Source organism: Cnephaeus nilssonii, assembly GCF_951640355.1.
Source record: "Cnephaeus nilssonii genome assembly, chromosome: 3".
NCBI lineage: Eukaryota > Metazoa > Chordata > Mammalia > Chiroptera > Vespertilionidae > Cnephaeus > Cnephaeus nilssonii.
The window spans coordinates 16,088,875-16,109,275 of NC_137074.1; the positions used below are offsets into that span (position 1 = coordinate 16,088,875).

The window sequence follows — 20,401 nt, forward strand, 5'->3', positions numbered from 1 at the left end:
CCAGCCCAAGCCTCCGGTCAAGGCTACAAAGTTTCAATTATAGAAGTTAAATAAATTCCAACAAAAATGGCTGCGGCCACAGGGGGAGCAGGAGGCTTGGGTTTCCCTGGAGATGAAGGAAGCCAAGTTCCTAGCCTGCCCTGGTCTCCGCTGAAGGCTACAAAGTTTCAATTATAGAAGATAAATAAATCCCAGATACCAGGACCTCTGCTTGGGTCACTGGGGGGCGTGGCCTGCCTGCAAACTACCACAGGCCCCTCACCCAGGCTGCCCCATGCCCCAAGGGAACCCCCACCCTGATCCAGGACACCCTTCAGGGCAAACCAGCTGGCCCCCACCCGTGCACCAGGCCTCTATCCTTTCTAATAAAAGAGTAATATGCAGATTGACCATCACTCCAACACACAGATGGCTGGCCTCATGTGGTCAATGATGGCTGCCCCCATGTGGACACAAGATGGCCACCACAAGATGGCCAGCAGGGGAGGGCAGTTGGGAGGGAACCAGGCCAGCAGGGGAGGGCAGTTAGGGGTGACCAGGCTGGCAGAGGAGGGAAGTTGGGAGCAACTGGGCCTTCAGGGAAGGGCAGTTTGGGGGGACCCAGGTCTGCAGGGGAGGGCAGTTGGGAGGGACCAGGCCTGCAGGGGAGGGCAGTTGGGAGGGACCAGGCCTGCAGGGGAGGGCAGTTAGGGGTGACCAGGCCTGCAGGGGAAAGCAGTTAAGGGCAATCAGGGGAGCAGTTAGGCATTAATCAGGCTGGCAGGGGAGTGGTTAGGGGGTGATCAGGCTGGCAGGCAGAAGCAGTTAGGAGCAGTCAGAAAGGCAGGCAGGTGAGCAGTTGGGAGCCAGCAGTCCTGGATTTTGAGAGGGATGTCCGACTGCCTGTTTAGGCCCGATCCTACTGGGATCGGGCCTAAACAGGCAGTCAGACATCCCTCGCGGGGTCCCAGATTGTAGAGAGTGCAGGCTGGGCTGAGGGACACACACCCCCATGTATGAATTTCATGCACCAGGCCTCTAGTATTTAAATAATAACAAATAGGTAGTTTAAGGTCTTTTTGAAATATAAATCTATTTTAAATTTTTGAAAGCTAAATAATTTAATTTTAACTTGGAAATTACATGAGAAATGACATTGACTACTAAAATTACATTTAAAAATTTTTAATTATACCTTTTCTCAAGAAAGGCAATAATATCTTACCCTAGCATCTAGCACAAAGCCTGACAAAAACTTCATATATGTTGATTTGAGTTTAAACAACAGGTTTATATATAATGATATTATTGTATGTAATTAATGAACAACAATATTATTTCTCATAACTCTGAAGTTACTTTTAGAATAATGCCAAGACCTGCATTTCTGATTCACAATCCCATATTTTTCTAAATATTTTAGCAAGTTTCTTTATGTAAGAGATGCATACAAGATTCACTTTCATTAAAATTCCAGTTCAGAATGTATGTCTCAAATACTATTATTATCCTACTCACATTGAAAATATATAAATATTTTCATTAAAATCAGGAAAATAACATTGTCTAGAGAAAGTACAAGAAAGTATAAGTATCCAGTACTGTAAAATAGTTCTTATATATTTGATTAGGAGTAAGTTAGTATAAACAAATTCTAAAGGCATTACTCAGTCATTATTACATGAAATCATGATGTAAAAATTCTCTAACTGGTAAAAAAGTGTCAGAGGAAGGTAGGCATTAGATAAAAGAAGATGATTTTGAGTGCAGTAGAGTTTTTCTAAATAATTATAGGAATTGATGTAAGTCAGAATAGGTTGATGGAGAAGTATTTCAAAAGTGTTTTAGGTGCAATATTCTATACGGTGATGGTAATAATTATCAATACTGGGTATGAAAGTGGTGGAAGATTATAAGTTCCAAGTGTGCTAATTTAATGTTTTGTTCAGAAAAATACATAGATATTTTGTACATCCTCAAAGAAATTGAATAAAAATAGCCTGGGTGAGCACACTGAAATTGATTTCAAATTGCCAAGCTGAGAAAATGTATTTCTGAGTGTGTGGTTGACATGCCGTTCTTTTTATCCCAAGCACTTAGCTGTCATTCAATTCCCAAATAATTGCTGACAACATATCCGTCCATCTGCCAGCTTAGGCCCGAGGGGATCAGTCCTAAGCCGGCTTAGTGGCGCTCCCCCTGTGAGCAGCTCATGCATTGAGCATCTGCCCTGACCACCAGGGAGCAGCTCTTGCATTGAGCACCTGCCCTCTGGTGGTCAGTGTGCGTAATAGTGACCGGTTGATCCGCCATTCGGTCAATTTGCATATTAAGGTTTTATTATATAGGATATGAGTGAGATGATGTGATATTTATCTTTCTCTGACTAGCTTATTTCACTTAACATAATGCTCTCCAGGTCCATCCATGCTGTTGCAAATGGTGAAAATTCCTTCTTTTTTACAGCAGCGTAGTATTCCATTGTGTAGATGTACCACTGATTTTTAATGGACTCATCTGCTGATGGACACTTAGGCTGTTTCCAAATCTTAACTATTGTAAATTGTGCTGCTATGAACATAGGGATTCATATGTCTTTTCTGTTTTCTTGGGATATATTTCTAGAAGTGGGATTACTGGGTCAAATGGGAGCTCCATTTTTAATTTTCTGAGGAAACGCCATACTGTTTTCCACAGTGGCTGTTTTTAAAAGTTAAGCACACATGAGTATAATAAACATAGTGGATCTTCCTGAATTGTCAACTTACCCTACAACAAAAATAATCATATTGCGGATATGGGATTAAATAATACATGCAAATATTTTTCAAAGTCAAGCATTTTGATTGACTTTGTACTTTGATTCAAACACTTTTTTGTTAACTTAGAAGTGGCCATTCACTCACTTCTGTTGATAGGATTACTTATATAAAAAAGTTTAACAAGCACTGATTTAAAGTGTTGGTCTTCCCAGAGGCTCTCAAAGACTCTCCAATCATAGTTCCCCGATAAATTAAAGATGATTTCCTCATACACCTTCTTGATGCCCCTATGGCATTTTTCCCATATAGATTAATTCCAAAGTTATTTTCCTATAACTCACCAATCTGAACTTTTCTAATAGGGGGACTTGGTTATTTCTTCCCCATGTCACCGGCACTTAACACCATACCAAATTAATCATGAGCACTCAACAAAATGTTTATAACGTACAAAGACCATACTCCAATGGCAGAATTTCTTCTCTTGTAGATTGGATGGAATCAATATTTTGGGGCTATGTCTTTAGACTCATACTCTGTAGAAAGTGTCTTTCCTGCCCATTGCTCTCCTTTCAAATTCCCTTGTATCTTATTCATGCTTCCATGCCGTTCTCTTTCACAAGACCTACTCTCCAGGGGCTTTGCTGTTAAAAGACAAATGATGAGTTTATTCATATTTAAATATGACGGTTTGGCCAGTATATGGAAATTAATATTTATAGACGTGTAAGATGGTTTCAGTAGAAGCCAGTGGATTTTTGTAAGGAATTATTGTCTAAAAATGTATTTGCTCTAGAAAAATCCAGCCTTTAAAAATCACTAGGAAACTTCTTTTCTTTCAACTTCAGACCTGATTCTTTTATGTAGGCAAACTCTGTCACTCTGGTTACTCATATATTGATCTGGCACCCAAATTTGCTTAAACGTTTCTGATGCTCTGGCAGAATGGCAGAGGCACGGAAAGCATTAGGTATAAACTCTGTGTTTTCAGGGCTTACAACCCATTTAGGGAGAAGGAGGCACGATAGTATTTATTGAGCATTTACTATACACCAGTCACTGTAACACAGGAAAGTTACTCGTTTCCTTTTTATTGCAAACCTCTATGGGAAGCATTACGATGTTATAACAGAGGACCCTGAGACACGGAGAAGGCTAGTAAGATATGGAGTCAGAACTAACTCTCCTGCTGACTCTGGAGCCCCTCCTCTTAACCACTACCTGCTGCTATCTTCCTGGAGGCATCGGGTACGTGCCTTCCACTGGATCCACGTTCTGAGATTCCTTCTAGTCAAGGAGGCTTTATGAATCTGATGGAAGTTTATAAAGTCTCTACAGACACAAACAAGCTACACCATTTCCAGAAGTGTGTGTGTATCTCTGGAGCATGGTAATGGACCTCAAGGACATAAGTCTCTGAACTATCGAGGCTAGTACAATACCATTAGAAAGCCTGAGGATCCACCACAGTACAAGCATCCAGGGTGCCACTGAACCGCATTCAGACCCAACCAGAAGCCATTGTCCAAAAACAGTCCCATTGCTAAGCAAAGGAAAGCCAGAAAGAGAGAGTTAGATGGGTTTGAAGCAAAGTTTCTAGGAGAGTCGCATCCTTTAAGCAACTGGACACTTATGGACTACCAAGATTTTCAATATTAGGGTTATTTGGGTGGTACAGTTATATAAAAGTCATGGTGGGAGGAGTCTAAATCAATGTAGTTCTTTGTGAGAAAATACTGGAAGAGTGACATGCAACATTTTTGAGGCAAAGAGCAAGATGTGAATCAACACTTGTCCATGATGTTCTTGCTTTTATTTCTATTGAAATCATCATTTATGTATCACTTTCTTTACTAAGTTCTACGTGATAAGCACAGAATTTTCAATAGTTCATAAAAGGGTCTTTCTTTAGAACTCAATAAGGTGCTTTCTCTCTAACCTGCAGGTGTGCTACTTTTCAGAAACCTAAATCAGATACCCAGTTCAGATTATCAAACAAAAATGCTAAACCTTTATTTTTAACCTAGTTGCTCTCCCATGATAGTTTGATGTTTTAGATAGTCTGTATATCTGTTTACACATTATATGCATATCTTGGCTTCATACATTTAAAAATTCAGATTTTCCCCCTGAGAACCAAATTTTACCCCTTTAGAAGCAATATCATCCCCTTTGTGAATGTATATGTTAAATTATACATTTGCTTAAAAACAAATTTCATATAACAATAATTTTTTTAAATCGTCATATGAGTATTTTCTATATCCCAAGCACTATTCTAACTCTTGAGAATCACAAGTCTGTAAAAATATTCCTTACATAGGTTAAAGTCAAGACAAAAAAATGATAAAACCAATATGCAATAGAAATAATGTAATCAATGTAAGTCAATATTACAAAATCAACATAAAGTAGAAAAAATCCTGAAGTCACCACGTAATATTTTGAGGTCCTACGTTTACTAGTATATGGACAGAGATCCAAAGAAGTGCTCTTGTTTCTATTATTGTGACAGAGTTTAGCCCCTGTTAGCATAGCATGTTTCTTAGAGAAAATTTTTTCAGTAAAGAATGCATATATTTATGTGTATGTGGTGTAGCTAAGTAATTAAAAATTAAAATGTGGTTTTTTCAAGCCATAAACATGTATAATAATTTGTTTTTCTAATGTTTAGAAGAAGAGTCATTTAAAATAAAATTAATTAATCCTATGATTAATTTTTTTAGTTACCTGAGTGGCATTAGATAGATTGATAGTAGATTGGTAGATCAATAGGTGCATGGATGGATGGATAAATAGATATGTACTTTCATTTTCTTTTGTAGCTTCTCTCTCGGAAACTAATCCTGGCACAATTAGAATTTTTTCCAACCAAGTTACTGCCACCTTTCTTATAGAATCAGATGAAAATGATTATATTGGCTTTCGTGCAGCATACAGTGCATTTAACAGCAGAGAACTTACTAGTAAGTATTGTTTATTCTTTAGCCTTCGCATCTCCAGATACTTTAATATTGTAATGGAATTTTAAAAGTAGCAGAACCTAACACTTTAGAACAAGTTTGTAATCTGTTTTATTAGACAAGTTTTTTAATGAATATCTCTTATGTATACCTCTCTCTACTAAATACTTAGAAAAGAATGAGCAATTAGAAGATAGTTAATATTCTTCAAAAAGAATCAAATAACTAATTTGAGGAAAAATAGAAATCAATAAAATAATTAAATTTTATATACTGCAAGAATTCAAAGTAAAGTTTTTAAATTAGCTTAAAACTGATTCTGTGGATGTTCTACACTAACTTCTTTTTTACTAGAGTACCAAAGTTAGTAATAGGGAGAAAGCAAAATATGGGACAAAGTTTATGTAGGTAAGCCAGTGGAGGTCAGATGTAAAATAAAAAACCAAGAAGCTTATCTTTGCTAAAGTTTTAATGGAGTATAAGAAAGATATTATTCTAAAACTGTTGGCAAAAAGCTGGATTTTTTTAACTAAAATGGAGTGAAACGGAGTTAAGAAAGATTTTGTGCATGCCACTTAATTATAACCTCTATAAGTTTAGATTATTTTCAATGCAATCTGTTACAACTAGTCCCATGTGGACTAAATTTGAAATGTTTTCTTTTTTTTAATTCACAGATTATGAGAAAATTAACTGTGATTTTGAAGATGGCTTTTGTTTCTGGATCCAGGATCTCACTGATGATAATGAATGGGAAAGGGTTCAGGGCAACACCTTTCCTCCTTTCACTGGACCGGATTGGGACCACACTTTGGGCAATGTTTCAGGTATAATTCATATTTAGTTCATAAACCAAGAGGAAAGTGCTGTGTGTTGTTTACTAGTGTAAAATGCAAGACAGTCTTTTCAGATTTTCTTCCGTTTATAAATCATAAACTAACAAATGCATTTAAATGAAAATGGTTACCAAATATTCAGGCAAGTAAAAGTGGGTGTTTTCAGAATATATTATTTTCCCTATATATGCACAAGATGTTGAAAAGTGTACAAAGTCCATTAGAGACAAGGAGGCTTGGGTTGTCACCCTAGATTTGGCCCCTATTATCAATTAAGTGGACTTGTGGTCATTAACTTTTCTGAACTTTGGTCTACTTTGCCTTAACTTCATTTTCTGATTGTTCATTGTTAGCGATAGAAATACAATTCATTTTTATATCATCTTGTACCCTGTGGACTTGTTGAACTTACTATTAGCTGTAATAGTTTTTAAGAATGCTTTAATAGTTTTTAAGAATAGTTCTTAGAATTTTTAATGTACTATATCATGCTATCTTAAAATAGAGACAGGTTTACTTATGAGAAGCTGTTTTAGTCCTTTCATGCTGTTATAATGAACTAGAGGCCCTGTGCACGAAATTCGTGCATGGGGTGGGGGTGTGTGTCCCTCAGCCCAGCCTGCACCCTCTCCAATCTGGGACCCATCAAGGGATGTCCAACTGCCCGTTTAGACCTGATCCCGGTAGAATTGGGCCTAAATGGGCAGTTGAACATCCCTCTCACAATCCAGGACTGCTCGCCTGCCCGCCTGCCTTCCTGATTGCCTCTAACCGCTTCTGCCTGCCAGCCTGATCACCCCCAAAACACTCCCCTGCCAGGCTGATTGATGCCTAACTGCTCCCCTGCAAGCCCATTTGCCCCTAACTGCCCTCCCCTGCCAGCCTGGTCACCCCTAACTACCCTCCCCTGCAGGCCTGTTTGCCCCCAACTTCCCTCCCCTGCAGGCCTGGTCCCCCCCAACTGTCCTCTCCTGCTGGCCCGGTAACCCCTAACTTCCCTCCCCTGACAGCCTCATTGCCCCTAACTGCTTTCCCCTGCTGGTCTGGTCCCCCCCGCGCAACTGCCCTCACCTGCAGGCCTGGTCCCCCCAACTGCTCTGCCCTGCAAGCTTGATCACCCCCAACTGCCCTCCCTTGCAGGCCTGGTCCCTCCAACTGCCCTCCCCTGCTGGCCATCTTGTGGTGGCCATCTTGTGTCCACATGAGGGCAGCCATCTTGTGTGTTGGAGTGACAGTCAATTTGCATATTACTTTTTTATTAGATAAGATAGAGGCCTAGTGCACAGGTGGGGGCTGGCTGGTTTGCCCTGAAGGGTGTCCCGAATTAGGGTGGGGGTTCCCTTGGGGCGTGGAGCAGCCTGGGCGAGGGGCCTGTGGTGGTTTGCAGGCCAACCACGCCCTCTGGCGACCCAAGCATAGGCTGGAAGCAGGTATCTGGGATTTATTTATCTTCTATAATTGAAACTTTGTAGCCTTGAGCGGAGGCCAGGGCAGCCCAGGGTGGGGGAAGCTTGGCTTCCTCCATCGCCAGGGGCAACCGCCTCCTGCTTGTTCCAGCTCTGTGGCCGCTGCCATCTTGGTTCGGTTAATTTGCATACTTGCTCCTGACTGGCTGGTGGGTGTGGCTTGTGTGTGTAGCGGAGGTACAAGCAATTTGCATGTTTCTCTTTTATTAGATAGGATACCACCAGTTGATTGACTTAAACAACAAACATTTATTTTTTACAGTTCTGAAGTCTGGAAGTCCAAGGTCAGGGTGCCAGCATGGTAGGGGTCTCGTGAGAACCCTTTTTCTGGTTCACAGACAGATGTCTTGATGGGGGGGGGGGTAGAGGGAGGGAGGGGGGAGGAAGAAGGGAGGGAGGAAGGAAGGAAGGAAGGCAGGCAAGGCAAAGGCAAGGCAAGCTCTCTCCCTGTCTCTTTCTGTAAGACACTGATCCCACCATGAAGGTTCCAACCTAAAGACTTAATTACCTCCCATCTCCAAATACCATCATATTGGGGATTAGCTTTTCAACACATAAATTGGGGGGCAGGGGAAAGCTGGGGATACAATCATTCAGTCCATAACTGAAGGACTAGGGAAGGGCTCATTCTAAAGAAGTGTTGTGATTTGTACGTACATTTTTCATGTGAATGTGATATTAGAATTGGACTTCTGGTGAGAACATTAACATTGGAGATAATAATATGTGACTGATAAAACCAGAAATCACAAGGATTATCATGAGATAAGGAACTCATAGTAGAAAGACCACCCATAAAAACCTTGGAAGCGTGTACTCATAATACCAAATGTAATCACTGAACAGAAAGTTACAAATCTAGGTAATGTAGATCTTACAAAGTAAGGAAAATTACAAAACGAATGGAAATTTGTGCATTTAGATAATTTTCTTAGACAAAATTCCATCTTACAATATGATTTGTGTGTAGGTTACTGATTAGAGTATGATTCAATTAAAAAAGCATAAAAATCTTCATCTAATCATGCATTAATCTAGGCATCAAGGACACAGATTATGTATCACTACTTTTAAGAAGTCTGTCCAGCCCTGGCTGGTTTGGCTTAGTGGATGGAGCATCAGCCTGCAGATTGAAGGGTCCCAGATTCCATTCCAGCCAAGGGTGCATGCTAGGGTTGCCGGCTCGATCCCTCCCAGTAGGGTTGTGCAGGAGGCAGCCAATAGACTCTCTCTCATCATTGATGTTTATATCTCTCTATCACTCTCCTTTCCTCTCTGAAATCAATAAAAATATATTTTAAAAAAGAAGTCTGGTCAGAACCTCCAAGTTAAAACCCTCCTTTCTGTTAAGTATTATAAGCACCTCTTTTGTTTTTCTTATTACATGGCATTATATTTGCTTTCTTATTTGTTTCTTTTCACCATAGTGCTCTTTTCATGAGCAAGAATATTGTCTTTTTTAAATCTTTTAATTCTTAGTACATTTTCAGTACCTGACTCTAATTAATATATATATATAATAATTTTTGAAAATATAAATGAATGTACAACTTTGACTCAATAAATCATTTCTGAATGAGTGAGTTATTGACTAAATGAAATTGCTTATAACATAAAAAGGATCTGAGCATATGTGCATTATAATTGATTATCAATGCCCACTTCTTTTACAAAGATCAATAGTCTCCTTTTTATAACCTGAAAAGTAAATGGCTGATTTAATGTCAAATGTGAATTTCATCTAGTAAGAGGACACTAAAGGATTAATTTTCTTTCAGGGTAGAAATATACCTGACTAATCTGTATTCTTTAAACAATGGCATTCCTAGAATAACACAATATGGTACATCACACTACTTCAATTTGATCATCATATTTCTTAATAGAAAATAATTACTTTTCATCTATTTCCATGCTCAAAGCTAAAAGACCCATTCAAGTTCTTCTTCTACTCCTTTATTCAAGAAGAATCTGTTGAGCCCCAGGCCCTATTCAGGCTCTCAAAATATATCTGTGAACAAAATAAACCAGCTTTTCTGCTGTCATGGAACAGATTCTAACAAAGAAAATGAGAAAATAAGGCATATGCATGACATCTGATTACATTTTGGGGGTATATTAAACTTGAATGAGTACTCTGGGACAATATACAGTTTTGTAAGGGCAAGGGGGAAAGGCAGGTGTTAAGGTGCTATATTGCAAATTTAAATAGGGTGATCATGTGAGGGCTCATGGAAAAAGTGACATTTGAATCAAAACTTTAAGGAATTGAAGGAATTAAAAATATAGATTATTCCAGACAGAGGGACCAAACCAGAGCAAAGGGAGCATGCCTGACCAGTTTGAAGAAAAGCCAGAGGACATGCAAATAGACAGAGCCCGTAGGCTTCAGATAAAATGGGTCTTCCGTGGCTTTGGCTTTTTTCCTCAGTGAAATGGGGAGCTATGGAAGGTTCTTGAGCATAGAAGTGACAAGATTCACACTGACTGGTAAAATAGTTTGAAGGGCAAGAATGATGTCAGAGAGACTAGTGGAAGGCGATTGCCTGAGCCCGAGAGGAGAACATGGGATTGTCAGATCAGTGGGAGCAGATATGGTGAGAAGAAGGTCAGATTCTGTACAAAATCTGAAAGTTAACAGGATCCTGCTAAGTGAGTTACCAGTGTGGACCTATGAACAAAACAATATGTACTCTGCATAGATGGGCAATCCCAATAAACCAAACATGTTTAATATTAAAAATTATGACATTCATAGTCTTAATTAATCTTCTTTGAATAAGTTATTTCTCGGGGCCCAGTTCTCTGTGGATGCATTTGTCATCTACACAGCTGAAGACTAACTCTGAAGTGATAATCACCCCGACTCTCTAAAGACTGACCTAAAACAGTCAAATAATTGGACCACTTTTTCCCTTTACTATAATAAAAAAAGTCTCTCCCCCACTTGAACAGGAGTAGTTAGAGGGAAGTGCAGAAAGCATTTATAGCTATTCACAGTGACAGGCGCCTTTTATGTAGTTGAAATCTTTGATGTTCAAATTATGATTTTTCTACTTTTATGTCATCAGAATAAGAGATAAAATAATTTCACTGATATGTGAAGACTGTAAGTATGTTACAGGAGAGACATGGTGCGGCTTGCGAACAGATTAAATAACTGAAGAAACAAGATGAAACTGACCAAAGTGAAGCAGGTCGAATGTCAGGTGGAGGTTTTAAATAGTCGGGTCAGAAGTGAAGTCTCTGGAGAAAGTCGTGTAGCGGGAGTTATTTAAAGGGAGACCAGTCGGAGCAGTTCAGAGCCCAACAGAGGCAGCCGTGTAATGAGAATGGATGAGAGGGCTTAATAGGTCTTCTCCAACGCACAGACCAGCGATTTTCTAATCTACCAGTCATTTCCTCCCCACCCCACCCACCCCACTGGGGCATTTTTCTTCCAACCTGCTTTTTATGTCAAAACATCCTACCTCTGAAGTGGAAGAGAATTCAGTCTCTCCTGCTGTGTGTTCCCCTTATCCTTGCAGGGGTTTTTGTTCTCTGCCTCCACTTCAGATGACAGGAACGTCTGAATGGAGCAGATAACCTTTGAATTGACATTGCTTTGGGGAGGCACTTCGAAGCCCCTTTACTTTTGGAGTTTTTGTGAAGCACTCTCTCCTGGTGGAGCCCCAGCTCCTAAATCTCTGCACTAAAGACTCAGCGTGCCTCTGACCCTCTCAGAAGCAAAGGGGATTGATGGAGACTCTGGGCAGCATCTCGGGATGGTCCGAGTAGCCCATTTGTTCAGAACAATTAAAGAAAATGAGGTTAGTAACGTGAAAACTTCTGAAATGTAGAGGTCACTAAAGAAGACAGACGTGGCTGGCCTTTGTCAGTGAAATCACAGTTGTGTCTGGTGCTGGGAGGTTCGCAGAGTGTAGTAGGAAAGATCATTACAATAGAGAGCCTGGAGTCTTAGCGAGGTTTAAGTCTCAGCTCTGCCATTTCAGCGAGTTATCTGTCTTCTCTTCTCAGCTCCCTCATGGGGACAGTGGGGCTGATGGCAATAGACACTGACTTTAGAGGCATGTTATGAGCATTAAACTGATTATTATGTTTTAAAAATAGAAAAATACCTGGCACGTGAAATGTACTATATAAAATTTTGGTATTATGATGAGTTTCTTTTCATGCCACAGGACTCAACAGATACATATTAGCTGTGGTATTGTTCTAAGTGGTGGGCTGGGGAGGAAAATATTATACTGTTGAATTTTTAAAAATAATTTAAGTCATTTAGGTATCTGCATTTCATTTAGCATATAAACGTTTTTATAAAATAAGTATAACTCTGGTGATTTCAAAGTAATTATCTTTATTTCTTTATGTGTCCTGTAATGTTGAATTTTAGAAAATAATATTACTTTTTAATATGAGTAGAATCTAAATTTGGATCATTCTCCAATCTAAAACTTTCAATATTTATCTACTGGGTTCAGTTGGTTTTACATATGCATTCACAACTTACAAAGTGGTTTATATCAACCTATTTTCTTCTTGAGAAGGATTTCTAAATTTCCAGAAAGTTCTACTATCTCTTGAGTTGCTGCTGTCTCTACATCAGCTTCAGCATGTATCCTGTGCTTTTTCTCTTTAATTGGGATCCTGAGCGGGGGAAGGCTAGAGTCAGTTCATGGACAAATTAGCAGAAAAGAGAGAAGGAAGACCCAATGGCTCAAGAAAGCGGTTCACTGTGTGCTTAAATTGACAAAATGTTCAATTTTCTGGGTTTTAAGCTGACTCTCAGTTAATTCCAAGAGCTCTCAAAGACATTTAAGAAAGTTGAAGGATTTTAAAATAAATTATCATGTGAGTATAGAAATGCTCATATAGTAATGAAAAATATCTATTTAATCATTGTGTATTACTTCAACAAATTTAAAAATGAAAAAGCAAGTCAAATTAGTGTGACATGAATCTACATAGTATAACATGTAGTTACAGACTCCTTCCTTGGTTGGAACCTGTGTGGGAGGCAACCAATCAATGTGTCTCTCTCACATCGATGTTTCTCTGTCTCTCCTCCTCCCTTCCACTCTCTCTAAAAATCAATGGGAAAATATACTCAGGTGAAGATTAACATTAAAAAAATTACCAAATGTCTTTCCTTTTTGTAAAGTTTTAGCAAATTTAAAAAGTCACATTTGGACATAAACATACACGAGTTTTAAGTGACATCAGAGAAGTACACTTGTAACTGAGAATCAAAAAAAAAGGAGTGGCCACATCTAATTACAAAGACCAAGAGAGGCCTTCTGAAGGAGATAGTAATCTGATTTAAATTACCTCAAAAATTAATAGGATTTGACAGGTACAATTGGAAGAGAAAGTTTTAGCCTTGATAAAATACTTACTGTCTCACTGTTCTAAATATACTCCGATATATGTATTGGTAGTTCTACTAGCATTTTTATTCATGCCTTGTCCTTTTTATGTGTGTTATAAATAAATGTCAATTTTATATACCACATTGCCTATAAAAAATTACGTTAGAAAGCACAAGAGAGAAGATGCTTGATTTCAAATAAACACTAAATTTTAGCATTTTACAAAGAACTAGAGGCCTGGTGCATGAAATTCATGAACCCAGGGAGGTCCTTCAGCCCAGCCTGTACCCACTTGCAGTCCGGGAGCCTTCTGGGGATGTCCGACTGTAGGCTAAGGCTTGCTCCCTGGGCCGCAGCCAGCAGTCAGACAGCCTTAGCACTGTTGCTCACCAGCCGTGAGCATCTGCCCTCTGGTGGTCAGTGCACATCATAGGAACCAGTCATTCCACCATTTGGTAAATTTGCATATTAGCCTTTTATTATATAGGATTATATTTCAATAAAATTAGATTTATCTAATATTTGTTTTATATTTTGTTATATGATTCTTATTTTCTGTCATAATGTCTGAACTACAAACTAAGAATTAAACTATTTAAATTCCCCTAAAAAAATGTTCCAAGTTAGTCTCACCCCAAAAACTCTTTCCACACTTCATATGACTAAAATCATTGGTTGGAATAATAAATTTCACATCTGAGAGTACTTTTTTCAGTAACCTGAGCTATTTAAAAAGCTTTTATGTGGATTAGCATGCTATCTGCTTCTCTGTGATCTGATTAGTTATCATTCAAAGGAATATGGAAGATGAAACCATTATAAAATTAGGTAATTTCTTATTTAGAGAAATACAGTATAGTCGATGGACTAAAAATCTGATGGCCTTTGAAACTCTCGACTTTGTCTTCAAATTTGTAAATACTTGCATGTATCAGGAGTTATTCCACTGGTATATCTAAATGCCCTCATGGATTGATGGTCTCTAAGGAGTGAAATAATTAAAACATCTAATAAATGGGAAATAAAGAGGTATCTGGACGTGATAATATGATGAAACAATCACATCAAGCCAATCAGTAAGTCAGACTTTGATATATTCTTGGTAGTGCTCCCGTGCAAGGCTCTTGTTTTATAAATTGGAAGGTCCAGAGTTGAGAAGTGACTCTCCTAAATAACTATTTGTTATGCCAGAGACAGTGCCTTCTGGGTTTCAGTCTAATGTCCTTTGTGCTCTACCTAAATATATTTTCTCAGATTTTCACTTTAAAGTTGTTCTTTTCTGCTTATGAATATCTCACATAATGAAAATACTAATATTTAAGTGAAGAAAAACTATTTTTGTTGGTTTTACAGGATTTTACATTTCCACCCCAACTGGACCAGGAGGGAGACCAGAAAGAGTAGGACTTTTAAGCCTCCCTTTGAACCCCACTTTGGAACCAGTCTGCCTTAGTTTCTGGTATGTTGTAGGCCCATGTTAAATACCATATTATTTAATGAGTAGCATTGCCTTTCTCATGTTGCCAGGCTCAGATTTCTCTAAGATGTTATCCCAAGTTTTGATAAATTCACCATTACTTTTCCAATTGATAAAGAAGTAAGATGTTGGGAGACTCTCCACCCTTTCTCCATCAACTCCCTCACAAGGGAAAAGGGGGTATTTCAAAGATAGTTAAGGATTTAGAAGAACCCATAAATGCCTTTATTCTAATGTTGTAGAAATCGAATCATTTTTGCTTGTTTCCAAACTAGGTATCACATGTATGGTGAAAATGTCTATAAATTAAGCATTAATATCAGCAGTGACCAAAACATGGAGAAGAACATTTTCCAAAAGGAAGGAAATTATGGGAATAATTGGAATTATGGACAAGTAACAATAAATGAAACCGTGGAATTTAAGGTCGGCAAAATATTTTCTGTTTTAAAATCACTTATATGTATTCTAAAAATGGTGATATGATTATAGTTTATGGTGATATGATGAAAAACTTAATTTATTTTCTAAATATAGCGAAGACACTTTCCTTTCCTAATCCACCTTCTATTTTTAATCTTTGAGTGCCTCTATTTTTACTTATTCATTGACTTATTAAAAACCACTCATTGAGGAACAATTTGCTTCAGGATAGTACTAATTATAAAGAGCCATACAATCCATGGAAACTTTGTAGGATAGTTCAGCTTTTTTCAGCAATATCCTAGCACAAGCTGACCATGTCCTCCTATGACCCTGCCTAATTAGACTTCCAACTTTTTACAAATACCACCCATATCAGCCATGCATTTTTCTGGGAATGTCCTTTCCTATCCGCATATCCACACCTGTCAGTATCCATCCACCCTGCCTCCCTGTGACTTAATCTGCATTTCCTTTAAAAACAAACTCTATGGGCTGTGTCATTGGGAAATCTCCAATCGTTTATTTCACATTAGGGTGAGTTAATTTTTCAGATAACAGCTTCATGTGTTCTCTTCCTAAGGGCACTTGCAATTAAAATATGGGGTGATATAGGCTAATAGTTTGACCAAATTAACAATGTTTTAATTGGGCAACTTCAGACAAGAGAGTGTAACTTTTAGAAGATGTATTTTTGGATCGAGGTTGTCCTTGAAAGCCTTCAGTTTTCTCCTGTGACTTTGTATAAAGTGGGCAATAATCAATGACCCTCGCCTGTATTTCTTCCATTCTTCTTTCCTTTTTTTGGAGTCTATCCTTCCATTCTAAGAAGTCCTTTTTTTCCTCTCCATCTTTGGTGGCTTTGTGGTAATTTAAGGAAGGATAAAGAAAATGGAACCTCAAGGGAACACAGAAACCAGCAGAAGCAGGGACGTAAGCACTGCAGTGGCCAGTTCTGGCTCCAACGCACTGAACATGTTTTTTTAAAGTAATAAAACTGGAGCCACTTTTTCAAAGGTAGCTCTTCAAGCAGGGTGACAGCATGAAACTTTATAAATACTGTCACCTTGGTCTTGGCACTTTGTTGTGACATCTTGAACAAATCACGTACGTGTCTTTGAAATTCAGCTTGCACAAACATGAAAGGGACAGAATCATCTTGATTTGGAATAGCACCTGCCATGAAGTAGGTGGAATGAATGAACGAATGAGTGAATAGATGACTGTATAATGTTGGGAAAACGAAATACGATGAAGTATAAAGTATGTACCTTGCATAGCAATTAGCATAAAACAGATATTCAGTTATATTTATTTATTTCATATGGACCTTTCTCTCCAGTCTAGTTCTATGTCCTTTGGGCATCACCCTCACGCAGTGTCTCACACTTTTTGGGGTAAACTACAACCAGTATCAGCTGGCCCTAAATGATCAAATTGTACTCAGATTTTCCCTTGTCCCCCTCTTCCCAATGTCAATGATCAAATCAGGGCTTATATGCTCTGAGAAGGCAGACAGCTACTTGGATATATAATATTGTTGGAAGAATCTGGAAGAAGTTTGCTTCCCCCTGTCGGACATTGTATATACAATACAGAGTACAATGGAGTAGGACAACATCATGAGAGAGAGGGGAAGAGACAGAAACTGTGGCAATATTACCTAACTCAGAAGGGAAAACACTATTGAAAATTTAGACTAGCATGAACACAGAGTGAGGGAGCTGGTTGCAGAACAAAGACCTTGAGAAATATGATCCACCAACGTTTCCCTGTGCAGTAACCTGTTCTCAGATATTTGGAGATGGCAGTATTGGTTCTGCAGAAAATATTGGGCCATAAGAAGAATCAAGTCAGAGAATGTTAGAGTAGAATCCTTTCATATGCCTCTCTGAATTACAGGTGTCTTTTAATGCTTTTAAAAACAAGTTCCTGAGTGATATCGCATTGGATGACATTAGCCTAACATATGGGATTTGCAATGTCAGTCTTTATCCAGAGCCAACTTTGGTTCCAACTCTTCCACCAGAACTTCCTAGTAAGTAACCTTAATGTGTATTTTCCCTAATTAAGTCATTCATATTTTCAGGAAGATCTTTTTTGACTTATTTTTTTAAACTTGGCCTAGTATTTTTCACTGGAGATTTAAGCTTTTGCACTCGGATGTCGAGTGTGACTCGACACAGTTAGCATTAGAATAAAGGAATCGAGAAAAAAGCAAGCGAGTGCAAAGGGTTAAGATTTTAAAATATAAGTAAAGTGGAAGCCAGCAAAATAGTACATATGATATACATAAAACCATAATTAAAATCACTCAGTACATTGTTATGCATCACCTTTATGATAATTTTGAGACGTTTTTGATTTTGAAAACAATGAAGGTGCTCATTCCCAGTTTGTTTTCACTAAAATACAAGCCAACACTCTATTGTCCATGTGGCATGGCCTATAGTCTTTTGGGAAGAAGCTTTAAGATTTTTATACTCTTCTGGAGCAGTAAAGTCCTTAAAAGAAGTTTGATTTAGCCTGAAACCCACCAAGCCTATTTCCAGTATAATTTAATTGTAGTGAGTGGGCCTGGACTCTGACTATACAGACCTAGGTCACAGAAATGGTGACCGGAAAGCCTTGCACTGTGCTCCTTCCACGAAGCCACTAACATGTGCAGTTGAGCAGTGACCAAGCTTTCTGATGCCCTAAGGGATCTTTTAACTCAAAAGAATAAAAAGGCCCTGGCTGGTTTGGCTCAATGGATAGAGCATTGGCCTGCAGACTGAAGGGTCCCAGGTTTGATTCCAGTCAAGGGCACATGCCCGGGTTGTGGGCTCAATCCCCAGTAGTGGACATGCAGGAGACAGCCGATCAATGATTCTCTCTCTTCATTGATGTTTCTATCTCTCTCTCTCCCTCTCCCTTCCTCTCTGAAATCAATAAAAATATTTTTTTAAAAAAAAGAAAAAAATGGAGCCTCTTTGTACCTTTGCTCTTAACACAAACTGGAAACACAATTTAGAGGCAAAGGGACATCACCATTCATCTTATCCATGTCAAAGGAGACAATCACTTTCAGACTATGGTATTTGACAGGGAAATAACAATAATAATAATGGATGAAATAAAACACCCGTTTTCCCTTAATTGGGATGTTTTCACTGCATTGTAGTTTTTTTTATTTGTTTTTTTATTGTATTTATAAGAGGCCTTCTTGGGAACATCCAGCGGTTTTTTGTTTTATTTTTTTTAATATGTTCTTATTGATTTTTTTTTTAAGAGAGAGAGGGATGGAGAGATAGAAACATTGATGACAGAGAAACATCACCGATAGGCTGCCTCCTGCACACCCCCTATTATGAAAAATCAACATAAACACTGGTGATCAAGCCTGCAACTCAGGCCTGTGCCCTGACTGTAATCGAACCTGTAACCTCGGATCACACAGGCCGGGCCGCATTGTAGTTTTAATGTAAAACTTCCCTTTTGCGTTTGGAGTACGGTGGTTGGAAGCTGCTCCGGCTCCACAGCTTTGCTTGTGTCAAACTGTATGGATGTTTCTGTTCTGTCATGGAGCTGAGCTCACAACCAGCACTTGTGCCAATTCCCATTTCCTTCCAAGCACACTTGAAACTCTCCCCGTGGTCACATCAGCAAAGCGATTTGGCGAAACTGTCCAAATCTGGTTTAATTCCAAAACTATATGTTTTCCTCCTTTCCAATCTTAAAGTTAAAAAAAAATAGACTTTTTAGATGAGTGGTGTTGACAACTCAAAAGCTCAAAAGGTAAATGACTGCTATTGGAGAACACATTACAAATGAGCTGCTGTTAAGATGAGGCTAGTATTTACATGGTCATACTGATCTCCTGAGACCATATCGAAAGTGCACTTATATCCCACCAGAAGGCTAATTTATAATTACTGTCCTGTGTATTAACATGTTTAGATGCTTGTAGGGGTTATACGTAAATTCCTTAATAGTTCAAACACTCTTTCAAATTTTATAAATATCTACTATGTACAAAGTACCACATAAGAAATGTGAAATGTAGCAATAACCATTGATACATGGAAAAATAAATATATAATTAATATAAATAAAAATTAAAAGCAATATATAGTTATGTGCCCTTAAAATTAATAGATGAGAGATGTAAGTGATAGAGGACTTTGGAAGAGAGCGACTGGAAAAGGCTTTAGAGAAGCATTAAATAAGACACAGAAAGACACTCAAAAAGTGAAACAAAAGCAGAAAGTACCATGCATCCTCACTTAATAATATTGGCCATAAACTTGTGGCAAGAAGTGAAATTCTATTTTTTTAAATATATTTTTATTGATTTTAGATAGGAAAGGAGAGGGAGAAAGAGATAGAAACATCAATGATGAGAAAAATCATGGATCAGCTGCCTCCTGCACACCCCCTACTGGGGACTGAGCCCACAACCCAGGAACTGAACCGTTACATCCTGGTTCATGGGTCGACGCTCAACCACTGAGCCACACCAGCTGAGCAGAAGTGAAATTCTTGGCAATGGGGATAAGAGTGGAGAAAATATCAACATAAACACAATCATTTGGGCTTTGGGACATTGTTTAAAAATTACTGTCTCACTTTATTTTGTGTAGGTGCCCCACACCCAACTAAAACATTTTCATGCAAAAAACAAATTATAATTATTAAAATCACTGCTGGTTTGATAAATAATTCTTATGGATACCAAGTATTAGCAATATCTTGCTATTTTGATATTAGAATCATTTAAAACAATGGATTTCCTATGTAATCCTTTCTGCCAGCATTTTCTTCTATTCATCAGTAAGTCGTCAAGAAGAAAACAATTTTAGGTGGAAGCAACATAGCCATAGGCTTGATATTTTAAAAGTAACAAATCTCACTACCTAAAATAGGAAATTTGAGATCATTTTTGTACATAATATTATATACATAAATAACACTTTAAATATTATTTCCCATTTTAAAACCTCATACAAGTCATGCTGTCCTCATATCTATTCCAGTCAAAAGAGAGAAAGAAGATACCTCAATACCAAGGAGCTAAGATATCCCTGCATATTTTAACAATAGGGAAACGATAAGGGTAGAATAACCCATCTGATTTTAACATATAA

General features: G+C 38.3%; 1 protein-coding gene across 3 annotated transcripts in view; it reads left to right on the forward strand.

Annotated features, from left to right (window-relative positions):
* The window catches only part of TMPRSS15 (transmembrane serine protease 15), a gene marked incomplete at both ends in the record, with an annotated part of 111,096 nt that overhangs the window by 42,793 nt on the left and 47,902 nt on the right, over positions 1-20,401 (forward strand). For all 3 annotated transcript variants that reach the window (XM_079767362.1, XM_079767363.1, XM_079767364.1), the window contains 5 exons: positions 5,567-5,707; positions 6,382-6,531; positions 14,729-14,834; positions 15,128-15,278; positions 17,178-17,313. In XM_079767362.1, coding sequence (XP_079623488.1) covers positions 5,567-5,707; positions 6,382-6,531; positions 14,729-14,834; positions 15,128-15,278; positions 17,178-17,313 — 684 coding nt within the window. The remainder of the gene's footprint in view (positions 1-5,566; positions 5,708-6,381; positions 6,532-14,728; positions 14,835-15,127; positions 15,279-17,177; positions 17,314-20,401) is intronic.